Source organism: Malus domestica, chromosome 17 (genome assembly GCF_042453785.1).
Source record: "Malus domestica chromosome 17, GDT2T_hap1".
NCBI lineage: Eukaryota > Viridiplantae > Streptophyta > Magnoliopsida > Rosales > Rosaceae > Malus > Malus domestica.
The window spans coordinates 29,599,703-29,615,659 of record NC_091677.1 but is presented as its reverse complement, the minus strand read 5'-3'; the positions used below and the strand labels follow the sequence as shown (position 1 = coordinate 29,615,659).

At 34.8% G+C, this 15,957-nt stretch overlaps 1 protein-coding gene across 1 annotated transcript; it reads right to left on the bottom strand.

Moving 5' to 3' along the window:
* LOC103405673 (UPF0481 protein At3g47200-like) lies at positions 1–10,025 on the bottom strand. The gene is made up of 3 exons (XM_070817685.1): positions 9,933–10,025; positions 1,802–1,904; positions 1–1,525 (listed from the first exon to the last, which is right to left on the bottom strand). The coding sequence occupies exon 3, from the start codon at positions 1,120–1,122 to the stop codon at positions 175–177; it is 948 nt and encodes a 315-aa protein (XP_070673786.1). The 5' UTR covers positions 1,123–1,525; positions 1,802–1,904; positions 9,933–10,025; the 3' UTR covers positions 1–174.
* Positions 10,026–15,957: the final 5,932 nt, after the last annotated feature.

Here is a 15,957-nt window from a genome sequence, read left to right as displayed (position 1 = left end):
TTATCCAAAAGTTGAAAACAATAAATGGCAAGATAGTTTCAGTGTATGACTGTCACACATAATCAATTACATCACTGCTTTATTTTATATGGAAAATAACCAAACAAATGCAAACTCAAAAAGTGATTATTTCATAACTTTGCCTGCAGTCAAGCAAGTCTTGTTCAGTTTTAATTACTGCTTGTAGTAGGCGAGAATACTATATACGGTATGTATGATGGTAAGAATGAGAACAATGATGACCGCATTTGAAACTGACCAGATTGACGATGGATTGTATAGATAATCCCTTTTGATCCCTGCAAGCCAACTCCTTCGCCAATGACAGTGCGAATATCTATCCACATCGTTTGCGAGTTTAGAGTAAAGGAACGAGATACAATCAGTGTCATTGCAAAGCCTTCTGAACAAAAAAACAGTGTCCTCCTTGCTCAACTCGGTGTATATAATTCCCTTCTGAATGAGACGGTGTAAATCTTTGGTAGACTTGATAAGCTGATTGAACATCGTGGCATAGGACAAAATGTAATGGGGCATCAGTGAACACTGTTCGTAGGCTATGAGGTTTCTGAAGAGAGATTCTGTGTTCGCTCGAATTTCCATCCACGGAATTTCCATCACTCCCTTTTCGAAGTTGAAAGTTATGTTCAACAGACATGTATGCAGGGGTGCACATTGAAATTGGACTCCAATTTCCTCAAGATGTGTCACTGAGGGAATAGCAGTCCAGCATTTGTAACGCATCTCCTCAATGTCCTCATTCCTCATTGATGATCCAACAAGCAAATCTCTTACATTGGTGAGTAAATGTCTAAATTGCCATGTCGTCCTTTGCTTATCCATAAATTTGTATCCTAAGTAACAAATAATAATCGGATTATTCATAATTTCGCAAGTTAGGTCCAAAGTGAGTTCATGTAGAGAAGACTTGTCTGATGTTGTTGTGAGGTTGAATAAGCAGTCGAGAACTTTCCACGGAAGCTGGTTTTCAAGCAGAAACAAGTCGTTTTGAATTCTCGACAACATCCCTGGCAGACTCAAAACACGATAAGGATCACGATCTTTATTCATCATGCATGTGCGGATAACTTGTACAATAAAGCAACCATCGACCACCATCATTTCTACAAACTGATCGCTACTCAGATGATCAATCTTTTCGTCATAGCAGCTACGAAGAAATTCTTCTCTGCTTCTAATTTCTTTGACAAAATTCTCTAAACTGGTGTCTGGAGTTGGTTTACGATCGAGGAGGCGTTGCAAATTCCATACTTAATTTGTTCCATAGCTTGCAACTTCTTTCCTCCGTGGTGATACGGCCCGATTGAAACCACTTGTGGAACAAAAGCATTTTCATTGTCCCTGGCAAGTTTATTAGGGACTCTAAATATGCAAGTAGGATCTGCTTCTGATAATTTCTGGGGAAGCTTTGTTTCGATGAGGGACGCTAATAATTCGTCTTGATTGTTTTTGTTTCCGCTCAAAGTTTGGTTACCCACATCACTTATTTCTATCTCACATCTCTCTAGTGTGGGCAGGCTGTTAAACAGAAAAGATAACTCTTCCCGAGGCCCCCGCCGACGTCTCTGGACTCCCTAACGTTGCCGTCAACCGCCGCGTCCCGGTTCAGGAATTTTAACCCGATTCCCTTTCGAAGTTCGCGCGAGACGCGCTGTCGGACGGGCCCCGTCTCTTAGGATCGACTAACCCATGTGCAAGTGCCGTTCACATGGAACCTTTCCCCTCTCCCAGACCCTGCGTAAAGCGGGAGCCTTGTGCACTGGGTACGACATCTCTCTACCTCCCCTCTTACTTCAATTACGGAGTGGTCACAGTTTGCATTGCTCCCATCAGCTGAGTCTGTCATCGTCAAATCTTTCCAACTCAAATGTGACTTGCCTAATCTGGAATTTTATATTAACAAGAGCAAAAATTACAAATAATATCAACACATTAATTAATTAAACTACCAAATTTATTATTGGAACCGTACAAAAATTTTATACTGCTAGATTTATTTAAGGAGTAATTAGGTTTTCATCCTTATTTTTACTACTCTATTGATTAAAACCTTATTACTTTTCAATTTTTTATCAAGGTCCTTTGTATTAATAATATCATTAATTATTTCAATAATAAAATATTTTTTATTTCTAAGTATATTCATTTAATATTAAAAATGTTACAATTAGTATATTTATATTTATGGCTAAATTTTTTATCATATATTTTTATTTTTAGTTTGTACCCATTTTTAATTTGCAACCCTTTTTTAATTTGTACCAATTTTCCTTTCAATTTTAATTTGTACCCATATATTAATTTCTTTTTGTGCCCATATTTTTTACAGTTTTATTTGTATTGTACCCATTTTTTTTCTTTTATTTGTACCCATTTTTTTTTTTGCTAAATGTACCCATTTTGAAGAATGTACCCATGTTTTGATACAATCATTTTTTGGTTATTTTTTTATGAATGTACCCATGTTTACACACACACACACACACACAATAGTATATTTATATTTTAATATTTTTAATCCCACAAATTATATTTTTTATTTAAAATCTCATTACTATAAACAACTATAAATTTTATTTTTTAATTTAAAAAATATAGTAACGTACATAGAAATAAATTATCAATTAATTTTAGGGACTTGGATCAAAAATTGAAAACCAACAAAGTTTCAGTCAAAGATTGTTCATAACTAGGGACCGCATCCAAAGTTTCCCTTTATTTAATGTATTTACTAAATAAACAACAATCCATCCAATATATTTATACTCTCTTTAGTAATATGTTTTTAATTACTGGAAAATAAATTAAAAGATATAGAATATGCAAGGATGATAGGCTTGGGTTAACATCCAAACCTCCACCTAACCCTAGCAAGACATATATATAGAGGTTTCTCTAGAAATGGTAGAATTTGATGATTTTGAAAGTATGAATTAAAATTATTCAATGGTTGGACTTAATGGGGCATTTAAACTTGAGGGCCTAAAAAATACTCTTTAGGTTATAATCTGAAAATTTTGAAATCAGTTTTTTGGTCCCAATTTTAATACTCTATGGCCTCGTTTGGCACACTGTATAAGACACCAGATAATATTATATAATGTGAAGCAGGTGTATGGTGAATTTTTGTACTAAATATGCATCGCACTATTAATCTGTCCCCACCTATTTTATCTTCCTTACACCTGCTTATTTATCCCGTCTAAAAACCTTGGCATTATTTAGGGGTGCAACTCGGGTGGGCCGGGTGGGTTGAAAGGTCAATCCAATCCTAACCCAACTTTTACAATTCGAGCTCAGGTTTGAGTTCGGGTTCAAATTGGCTTGGGTTTAATTGGTTTAGGGTTTACTTGGGTTGGGTTTGGGTTGCCCAACTTTTTCAAGTTTAATCTTGTAACAACTTAGTTTTCAAGAATTCCTAAAAAAATTAAGCCAAATAGCGTCAAAGCTAGCTAACTTTAATTTCATAAATCCATCTACTATAAAGCTTTAGGATTTAAAGACTACAAATATGAGATGACTAATTAAAGTCTCTTATTCCCTAAAAGCTTAAGTAATTATAAAGGGTAATTTATTAAAAAAATATTAGAAAGCGCGTTGGTTTTTGGACCTAGCTCACTTTGGTGTAGTAAGAACATTAATTGATATGAATTACAATAAGATTGGGTTTGGTTAGTCGAGTTGGGTTGGGGATGGACAGGCAAATGATCAACCCAACTCAGCCCAATCAATGAATGGGTTGAAATTTGGTTGGGTTCGGGCGGGTTATAACTAAAAAAAAACCTACTTGTTCGGGGTTTAAAGTCGAGTTGGACATGGACGAGTTCGGATTGGTTCAATCCAAATTGAACCCCTAGTAAAATTAGTCAAGTTCACGCTAACAAAAATACGTTGGCTTTTCTCTAAGCTATCTCACCATTTGCCCTGCACATCGCTAACTCTTTCTCAATGTATTCTCTCTCCCTCTTTCTCCATCCCCACCTCTGATCAGCATTAAGAATATTTCAACGGAAAACCAGATGTGGCATATCGAACTCAAATCACGTTGTTCTTGTTCTGGAGAGACATTATCAGTGCTTTTGGCTTAACTGTTCCTTGATTTTGTTGATGTGTGGTGATTAAACTCAAAATTGGGCGAGATTTCACCTGAATTTTTTATTTTAATTGATTAGAAACTCAAATTTGGGGGAGATTTCATCTGGGTATTTTTAATTCAATGGAGTAGAAACTCAAAACTGGGGTTTTTTTATTTCATATGGGATTTTGGCTGCACCGATTCTCCTGGAAAGCATGGAATTGATGATTTTTTTATTGGGGCATTTTGATATAAGTGCCTGAGTTTTCAACTCTATAGACTAAACATTTGTTGGTTTTAGAAATTTAATTAAACATTTTTCCTACAAATTTGGAATCTCATCTATCATAAGTGTCCTTTATTTGTACCAAAATTACAGATCTTACCACTGCCTAAATTCTTCACGTCAGGAAAAAAATGCAGAGATATTGAAACAAATTTCCTAATTCCCTCTAAAGATAATTATACAAAAAAAATGATTATCTACAATTTATTAAGGAATAAAATACCCTACTGTTTGATTTTTTTTTTCCTTTCAATGAAGAAATAAAATACCATTTAAGATATTTGTAGTAATCCATATATAAATTTTTGTAGTAATTCATATAAGAAAATAACATCAAGAATAATAACAATGTACCAATAAAAAATATATGTATGAAAACAAACCTACTAAGCCGGAAATAAACGTACTAGTAAACAATGTTGAAGAACAAAATTAAATGTACCAATTAACGATATGTATAATATTAATCGTACAATCCATAATGTATAAAAAACAATCGTAACAAAATCGTGAAAAAAAACCTATCAATCAACGAGAACAAAACTAAACGTACCGGAAGCTAAAACAAAACGTACCAAAAGCTAAAACTAAACGTACCAATCAACGATATGTACACCCAAAAATTAAAAATAAACGTACCAATCAATACAAAACCAATATATGATAACCAACAATAAACATACCATTATCACTAATCAACAATATGTACAAACAATAAACGTAGCATTATCACTAATCAACAATATGTACAAATTCAAATGTATACAAAATAATTATCTAACAAAAAGTATACTAAATAATAAACAAACAAAAAAATCTAAGCGTCCATCATTTCAATTATTTTTTCAATTTTAGGATAAAAAAATGTTTTGAACGAAAACAAAAATTAAAAGAGATAATTGGATAAATATGTTGAGCGAAAAAACCAAAATTATCTCCTAAAAAAGAGTCCACAACTCCTAAAATACATGAATAAAAAAATGGCCGGATAAAAAAAAATTATCTCAACTAATTAAAAGGACAAATTTAGAAATCAATATGTAAAATTTTAATTTAAAAAATACAATTATTATTTTTAATTTAAAAAATAAGAAATACTGATGTGATCTAATGTACCAAAGCACCTTGATCAAAATTCTAAAAGGCATGAATGTTTAATAAAAGAAATTCAAATTTTGAGCGTTTACTCTTTTTTATTTGTGTTTCCTTTTTAATGAAAGAATTTGGGGGTTTGATTCTGCAAATTTGAAGGTTTTGATTGGTGTATACTCATGGGACTTTGCGGAGAGTCTGCTTGAAGCTTCCATTAACAAGTGATTGTGATTTTTTTTTTTGGTTGGATTGTGAAATTTTTTTTTGGTTGGAAAACACATTTGTGTGTTTTTTTTTTGTTTTTTTTATTTTTATATTGAATTATCAATCCAAAAGTGTTATTAACAAGTACCAAACACTGTATAAATAATATGGTCATTAGTCCGATATTGCACAAAACGTTCGATTAATTTAGCCAATACTATCCGACGACTATTTATCCTATCCGACTGAAATTGTGAAGTCCCGTTCCCGGATTTCACTGTTATAATGTACGTGTTTATATTCTTGAGATTTTATATTATTTTTCGAGAATTTATATTAAGTTATTTGAAGTTATACTTTAATTAAACTAGTTGCGAAATTTAGAGTTTGGAAATTAATTATTTAAAATTCATAGACCGTTCGAGGTCACAATTTATATCTTTGGATAGAGCTCGATCTCACGAACGCGTAGGCGCAAACCGTTCGTGAAATGGATCTATAACGAAGAAGTTAGAGAAGTTTTAGTTGTTGGAAAATAAATAATTAAATGTTTAGAAGCTGCCAAGTGGCAGCAAGGGAGAGGGGAGAAAGGAGAGAGTGCGGGAGAGAAAAGAGGGGGGGGGGGGGTGGACAGCCAATCAGAAAAAGAGGAAAGGAGGGGGAAAGGAGGGAGACCAGAAATGGGTCATTTTGACCCGCAAACCTTCAAAATTGAACCGCTCATATCTCTTTCATACAAACTTTGTTTTGGGTGATCTTGGTGTCCATGGAAAGCTCTTGACGAGCCCTACATCTCTGTAGTGTTAGATTTCTCAATTTATCTCCCAGTTTTTTTATTTTGAAGTCACAAACCCACGGGTGTTCGGACGGTTTTATCCTTTTTCCGGTGGCTCCGGCAAGCTTCACCGTCAATGACCACCACCAAATGACTCCTCTCAACCCCAGGAACAAAGCCCAAGCAGTGGTGGAGGCATCGGAGCTCGTATGGAATCCAAATCGAAGCACACATTTTTCTAGGGTTCCGGCGGGTTTGTGTAAAATCGAGGTGTTTCCCGGAAAAATTGGCCTTGGTCACATGTATGAAAATTGTTCTCCTCATTGAGATCTACTTGCCTGCAAAATTTCGTAATTTTTTTAAAATAGTTGAATTTTCCGGCGAGTCAGGGTGGCCGACCGCCACCTGCGGCGGCACGTGGCCAATGGGCCGACGATGACTTTCTAAGTTCAATTAGATGTCTTGACTTTGTATTTGATATTCGTATCGTTTGAACCTAATTTCACTATGATACATTACTTGATCAAAATATGAATCGATGATTCGATCGTTGGATCGTTAATAAACTTTAATACGTAATAGTACGTATTATTTTAGGACCATAGTAACTGATAGATCGGGAATCCGACGTACGGATCATTCCGTATTGAATTTCTAAGTTTGTAAAATCAAACTTTGGTTGCCACTTGAATTTGTAAGTGGCGCAGATCCGACCATCGGATCGTGAAGAAATTTTAGTATGTTGTTTTAGAGGAATAATGTGGATTTTAGAAAGTTACAGATCCGAAATCCAACATGCGGATCTTACGGATCGAGTTATGTAGAATTGTGAACCCTACCTTTGATCGAGAGTTGACTTTTGGTCAACATGTATCGAAACGTTCTAAATACTAAAATTAGTACTACGGGAGACGCAGTGAGGCCTAGTGGGCCTACATTGGTTAGAGAGTGACTTGAATATATGGGTTATGGTGATTACCTTAAATTCTTATATTAATATCAATTGTGATTACGACTTGGTTTTATAAATGTGATTTATATTGAAATGTGATTTTATATATTTAGCCATAGACCTATGCTTATTAAATAGGATTTGGCTTGTACACTGAGGATGTTTGTGATATATATGTGCTTAATTATCTTTTTAATAATGTGATTGATAATTATGATGAATGTTATGACAATTATGATATTTGATTATTATTTGATAATTATTTGGATATGATTGCCAACTAAATACCTATTTGAACTTGGCATTGCTACCTAGCTTGAGATGGAGATGAGTTAGGTACTTTATTAGATTTTTAGTAGAAATAGTAATTAAGGGAATTCCTTGTGTTGTGTTCCATATGACTAGATGCTGGTTGATATGTGGAATCAATAACATGTATGCGTATAATTATGTTTAATGTGTGATGATGAGATTGCACCACGTAGTAATGGTACATGGATGTGGTCCTGCTTGGTATATCCGCGATGGGGGACCATATGTATTCAGGGGTGATCATGCTTGGTATATCCGCGATGGGTGATCACTGCCTGCACGATGATATTATGCCTATGGTTCTGCTTGGTACATCCGCGATGGGGGACCATACGCATTCTAGAGGTGATGATGATTGGTTGTACTTAGTACATTTTATAGGCGATCATATTTGGTTTGGTTCCGTTGAGTGGTCCGGAACCCGAGGTTGTTGAATTTCGTGGAGTGGCCTAAAATCCCATTAATTGGAGAAGTAGGCTTGGCCTAACTGTGTCACTCTAGCCTTAGTTTTACATATATATTTGAGTCAATGTTTTCGAGAGTCTTGTGAATTGAGTTAGAAAAGATGTTGGACGTCTGAATGACTCATTCGGGATTTTATATGATTCGATTATGATTTCATAAGGTATAAATTTAGAAGATATGGAAATGATTGTTATTACTTTGATCAAATTAATTAATTAATGCGGCTAGAGAATGGTTTTGTGTTTCGTCGGCTCTTAAATATGATGTGTGTTGTGAATTGCGATATCATGATGAGACATAATGATTTATATGTTGGTGGGAGAGAAATCATGATTTCATGGGGATTGGTTATGTAGCCTGAGTCCAGGAATTACATGATGTCAGGTTATAATAAATGATTGAGGAATGCTATGCTTTTCTGCTTGAACTTAGTGGATAAACGTCTGATTTTGTGATAAGGTGAACCACGAATGGCTTGATCCTTATTGAGGGTACGTAGGCAGTCTAACGAAGAGGTTAGATGCAGCCATAAAGTATATGAAAAATTATTGTGCATCTGGATCTTGAAGGATACTTTGTATTTATTTAGGAGGCGAGGTATGATAGATATACGGGTATTTGGTGATGTCACGTGTCGATCCTGGATGTATGTCGGGATTGGAGCATGACAGAAATAATTAGTACAGTCCGAAATGCCAAACGAGACCTATACGTGTATATATATATATATAAAAGGTACTCTTTAGATTAATTATATGTACATGTATTAAAAGATGATAATCAAATTTTCTGTTTAGTTTACAGAATATAAGTGTTTTTTTATCAGAGAAGATTAAGGCATTAGCAACACCAAAATGCTAGTTTTAAATCCATGCCTCATCCAAATGCTTTTACATCTTAAGATCGAAGAAAATGGTGCCTAGAATAAACTTTGAAATTCAGATATTTTTCACGTTTCATTTGGTTTATAATTTAACTTGTATTTAATTTGTAACTTAGCTTTTATCTTAAATTTTTGTGCATGACTTGAGTTACAATATATGTGTGAAATGTGAATGATGAATTATTAATTTTTGTAGTTGGTAATTTTAAACTTTTAAAAATAGGTTGGGCTAAAAGCCTAATTGAAGGCTTAAAAATGGCTTAAAAGGGTTTTGGGCTAAAAACATCAGTGAATAGAAGTTTAAAAAGAATTCAGATTTGGGAATAAAACAAATGGCCCAGTAAGAATGGCATTGTCAATACCATGCCATGTGAATCGAATAATTAGTGTACCAAAATTCGATATACCATAAGTTTGACATGATAATGGTAGCCGTACCAGACCTTTTTTTAGCCCTAGCAAGACCCCTCTATATACAAGTCATTGGGCATGGTTATGAGCCAAAATTCCTTTGTGGAATTTCTTCCTCACATACAGCCTTGACACAAATCTCTCCTTGGAGTTTGAATCTAGCAAGGAAAAGCTTAGATATGTTGGTTTGAGAGAACAAGGTACATAACCAATCTAACTAAGCTAGATGCAACCGAATTCTACAAGTGACGACTTTCGTGTTCGCGAACAAAGAAGACTCGCAAGAACGAGATGAGAGGTTTGAATTTCATTATTCCACTGGGTGGGATCCATTTAATATACATAATTTTTCAGCATATACTATAATTAAAAATAGAAAAAACAGAAATTTCATACTAATAATTCCTCGAGATCTAAAACGTCGAATATTTGTAGGCAATTGGTAGGAAAACTTACCAGGATGATCCGACTTTGAGAAACTTATGCGGTCGAATGAAGAAACTTATGAGTTCCAAACTCATATAATATGAAGAATGAAAGACTCTCAACACTCAAAGTCAATTGACTTGCAAGTCTTTTTACACTATTTCATTTAATATTTATATATACTAAAACCCAAACTGATGTGGTACTGTTCTAGAGCAGTAAAACGATGAAAATGCCCTTACAATGCTGTCCTCCTGGCCAAGGAACAAAATACCGATAATATCGGCAATATATCGCCGATATTATCGGTTTTTAAGGGTACCGATATTTTTTTAACTATCCAAATGGTTTTCGTGATAATATCGCTATATTTCTGAAATTATCGCGATAGATTTGGAACTGGGCACTCAGAGAAGAACGCCGGAGCTTTTACAGCTCCGGCCGACTGTAAAACAGGACCTTAGACTCCGATCTAGGTATGAAAATGAAATAGAAGACGAGATGAACGTTTTTATATATTCCGTTTGCCGTGAAACGGTCGGAGGTGTTCGGAAACTTCGTCGACACCCACGGCTTTGCCGGAGATGGGTGTGCCTATTCCCGAGCCGATTTCGTCCCAAAAGGAGAGGGAGAAAGACAAGGTTGCTGATGATGATGATGGGTGTGCGTGTGTGTATGTGGGTCTCGGACCCTCGGTGCATGAGAAAGGAAAGAGACGGCGCCGACGAGGAAGAAGCAGAAGACAATGTGGGTCTCTATGCGTATGTGTAGGAGAATGATCGAGAGACCTTGGGTCTCTGTGCGTGTGTGTGTGTGGGAGAAGGATCGAGAGACCTTGGGTCTCTATATGTGTGTGTGGGAGATCTGTGTGTGTGGGAGAATGGAGAAGGGGGAGAAGGGAGTTTAGAGAAGACTCAGAAGAGAGAAGGTTCGAGAGAGAGAGACTGTATGCGTGTGAAGTGAGTGTGCGTGTGTGGTGGCATGTCTCTGTGTGTGTGTGGTTGGGTCATCTCATCTAACTCACCTGACTGATTTTACAATAACTTTTTGCAATTTCAGACCATGGACAACAAATAATAGTGCTTTCATAATGAAACCGTGTGCCACTGTGAGTCCGTGATATTCTTTCACATGCAAAACAGTGTGCCATTGTCTGTTATATTCTTTCACCTTATCAGAGGTGGAGTATCAGAGGCATTCAGAGCATTTTCGTTTCTTCTTCTTCCCTTACCATTTTCAAAGCCATTCCAGATCCATTCCAAAGCTTGAACACAAAGGGTTCCATATTTAAGGTAAGTTTACAAACTTATATTTATATTATTGTAATTTATACAACAACAAATAAATTTGTGTGGACTCGTATGTTAATTTTTTTAAGTAATTAATACTTGCATGTTAATTTTTGTAAGTAATTAAGTAATGTTGTATAATTATTCTATTCTTTCACATTCTCAGAGGTGGAGTATCAGAGCCATTCAAAGGATTTTCGTTTCTTCTTCTTCCCTTACCCCTTTCAAAGCCATTCCAGTCCATTCCAAAGCTTGAACACAAAGGGTTCCATATTTAAGGTAAGTTTACAAACTTATATTTATATTATTGTAATTTATACAACAACAAATAAATTTGTGTAGACTCGTATGTTAATTTTTTTAAATAATTAATACTTGCATGTTAATTTTTGTAAGTAATTAAGTAATGTTAACAATTACATGTTAATTTTTTTAAGTAATTAAGTAATGTTGTATAATTATTCCCTAGGATAATTTTAATATGTTTAATGTTATTTATTATTTTATTAATATTAGGTTTTATTATCAAATTGGATTATTATTAAATTGGATTATTATCAAATTGGATTATTATTCATCACTATGTTTTATATTAAGATTATTTTTTTATCAAATTGGATTATTATTCATTAATATTAGGTTTTATTATCAAATTGGATTATTATTCATTAATATTAGGTTTTTTACTATCAAATTGGATTATTCATTAAATTGGAATATTATCAAATTGGATTATTATTCATCACCATGTTTTATATTAGGATTATTTTTTTATCAAATTGGATTATTATTCATTAATATTAGGTTTTTTTTAATTATCAAATTGGATTATTATTCATTAAATTGGATTATTATCAAATTGGATTATTCAGATTATTATCAAATTGGATTATTATTCATCACCATGTTTTATATTAGGATTATTTTTTTATCAAATTAGATTATTATTCATTAATATTAGGTTTTATTATTCCATATTATTTGTATAATTACTTACATTTTTACAATCATTTTCTTTACTTCGTATTTAATTCTTCTGTATAATAACTTTATTATTTAGGTTCTCTTATATAACCATCATCACTACTATATTTTTTGGCCAAAAAATAATTGTCTAATTTTCATGAAAAATAAATATAGGTACGTTTAAGATGTCCAGTGGAGTTACTAAACGTGATCCAGCTTGGGAACATGGAGACCCAATAGAAGGAAACAAACATGGCACAATTTGCAAATATTGTGGTCGGGTAATGAAGAGTGGCGGAGTGACACGACTTAAGTACCATAATAGTGGATTAGATCCAGCAAAAAATATCCAACGATACGATAATGTCCCCTAGAAGTGAAGGCATTCATTAGCACATTATTAAAAAATAAAAAACAGCAGAAGGAAAAGATAACACATGGAATGGAAAATATTCGAGCTGGGCTACGAGGAGAAGTCATTGGCCAAACGGTTGACAGTGATGATGATGACGATGATGACGAATGTAATGATGACATGGGACCTGAAGAACGACGCAGTTTGAAACAAGCATTATGTGCCTCCAAACAGTCAGCATGGGAAAGAGAACACCTTCATAAAATTCCTAATAGAGCACAAGGTTCCGGGACAAGTGGTGGTGCACAAATGAGACGGGGAGGTAGTCTTAGAGAATCACAACCAACACCACCAATAGCCCCAAGTTTATATAAGTCATCCAAAGCACGCCAAAAGAGTGTTTGAAGTTATTTCACTGGAGGTAATGTGAAGGAGGGACTGGGGCGTCTAATTAGCAAGTTCTTTATCTATGAAAATGTCTCTGCTGAGAAAGCATCATCACATCATTTCAAAAATATGGTAGTGGGATGTCAACATGCTGGTGTTGGAGTACAACCTCCCATTCCCTATGAGATAAGAAACAAATTTTTGGATATGGAGTATAAAGACATTGGCAAGTATGTTAACAAGTTGAGGTCAAAGTGGGAAACTAATGGTTGCACAATCATGTGTGACGGATGGACTGACCCCGACCAGATTGTCTATCATAAACTTCAGGGTATACTCCAAGGGAAAGACAATTTTTTTGAAGTCTGTTGATGCTTCAGACCATATAAAGAACTACAAGTATATTTACAAATTATTGAGGGATGTAATCATGGAGGTGGGAGAGCATAATGTTGTCCAAGTCGTGACCGACAACGGTTCTGCATTTGTCAAAGCTGGAAAAAAGTTAATTAAGCATCATAATGTGTTTTGGACATCATGTGCAGCACATTGTATTGATCTCATGTTTGAGGCAATGGGGAAGAGAGAGAATGTCACTACTATGGTAAAAAGAGCTAGAACGATCACAAATTATATTTACAATCACGGTTGGTTGTTGGCAAAGATGCGTGAATTTTGCAAAGGAGAAATTATTCGTCCAGCTACCACTCGATTCGCCACCAACTATATTGCATTAGACAACCTACTTAAGAAGAAAGCAGGGTTGAAGCAACTATTCACTAGTGACGATTGGGCCAATCACAATTTGAGCCGCTCAAATGTAGGTCGTATGGTGGAAAGTATAGTGCTTGATCATGCTTTTTGGTCTCAATCAGAACATATGTGCCAAGTGTTTGAACCTCTTTACAAAGTTTTACGGATCATTGACACAGAAGTGTATCCTACTATGGGGGCAGTATATGAGTTGATGCGTGTAGTGAATGATGAATTGGAAAGAAAACATGGTACAAGATGGGTCATAAAGATAATTGAAGACCGATGGTATAAAACATTATACCATGATATGCATGCAGCATGTATAAATTATGTCATAATTTGCAATTCATTTCTTTAGTTGCATAAGTATTATTTCTCTTATTAGAGTATGTGTTTCTTTGAACAACATATTATTTGAATCCTCGATACCAATACAGACCCAGTGTTGGAGATGATGGTACCCTTATATGTGCAGTACATAATGTATACTCTAAATTAGACCCTGCATCACCAGCAGTTGGCCAATTTGGAAATGAGGTACACAATTACTTAAATTATAATAATTACTTTGTTGGATTAAACTAACACGATTTATTGAATTCAGCTAACATGGTTTAAAGATGCAAGAAGAACTTTTGGAGAACCAACATCAATTGTTGCTCGAACAACAATGTCTCCTAGTGAGTGTAAACATATTTCATTATAAGTTTATAATAGAATTTGTTGGAGTTATTAGGCTTATAAACATTGTTTTTCATTGTAGCTGAATGGTGGATTATGTATGGGATCGATGCACCAACTGTGAGAAAGTTAGCAATCAAAGTATTATCACAAACAGCTTCCTCATCTGCTTGTGAAAGAAATTGGAGCACATTTGCACTCATACACACAAAGCAAAGAAATAGGTTGGCTCATGGTAGGTTGGAAAAATTAGTTTATTGCTACTACAACATGAAGCTTCAAATTCGAGATAAGGAAGCAGAAATAGATCATGTCGACCGTGGTGACCCACTAGATGTGTTTGATATTGTTTGTGAAGATGATGATACAGAGGGTAACCAACTTTATCAATGGATTATACCTCTTCATTTAGATGATGATGAAGGCAACCCAGCTCCCAGAGTTGCTGAAGAAGCACGTAATGAAGGGATAAATGTAGAAAGAGTATTAGAGAATGCGGTGGGATCTAGCAGCGCTGACTCTTTGGAAGAACTTTTGCTCTCAAGACCAAGAAACACTGGAATTCCACCTTTATCCAATCCTACACAACCACAACATCGTGCTGATACTAAAGATAGCTCTAGTACAAGATCAGGAGACTCACCTACCACCTGAGGTGGGAATGATGAAGGATATAGTGGAGCTGGAGGTAGTGGTGGTGGATATGGAAACTATGTTGGACCACCTCCCGGATTTATGAGCCTCTTCACTAGTGAGGCAAACTTCACGCATGCAACACAGGATGATGACCATGACAGTAGGCAGGCAGGACCAGGAATTGGTGCCATAGGGAATGACTATACTCGTAGAGAAAGAGGCAAAGGGATTTTGTCAAGTCAAGAAAATGACTCGTTATCTAGAACTTCGGACTCTGTTGGAGTGGGAAGTAGTAACTATGATAATACTCATAACCAACCATTTCCCTACCCTTCATATCCCATTCCTGTTGGGATGGAATCGAACGACTCATGGAAACAATCTGAGACTCAATCTTCAAATGATTTTGCTTATGGACAAGGTCAACCAATCTCGGATCCATATGGGTGGCATGTTAACAATTACATGCAAAACTATTTTGGGGATTTATTATTTGATAATTACTCTTCACAATACACTCATTCTACACATAGAGATGATCAAGATAGTGAAAAATTTGAACCTCATAGGAACTCTATGTGGTACTAAGTCACTCATGTATCTTACCATGCAATGTATAAAGTGTAAAATATTATACTAATTCATTATATATAAATGATTATGGTGTGTTTAGACTTCTTTCATTAATTACTACATATTTTCTACTCACAATATTTGTCAGCTTGCTATATAATCAACTTGATAATGTTAAATCCATCATGCAATGCATTTCCTTCCAATTTTTTGTGATAAACTAATAGATAATTGACTAAATAAACATCCTGCAAAGTTTCAATAAAAATTTCCAAGTTTTTCTTACAATTTCCGTGGTTTCCATGTAATTTTTATCGATATCGATATTATCCCGATATTTCCATCAATATTTCCGTGTTTTCGGACTATCGATATTTCCGATATTACCGATATTTAATACCCTGATCCTGGC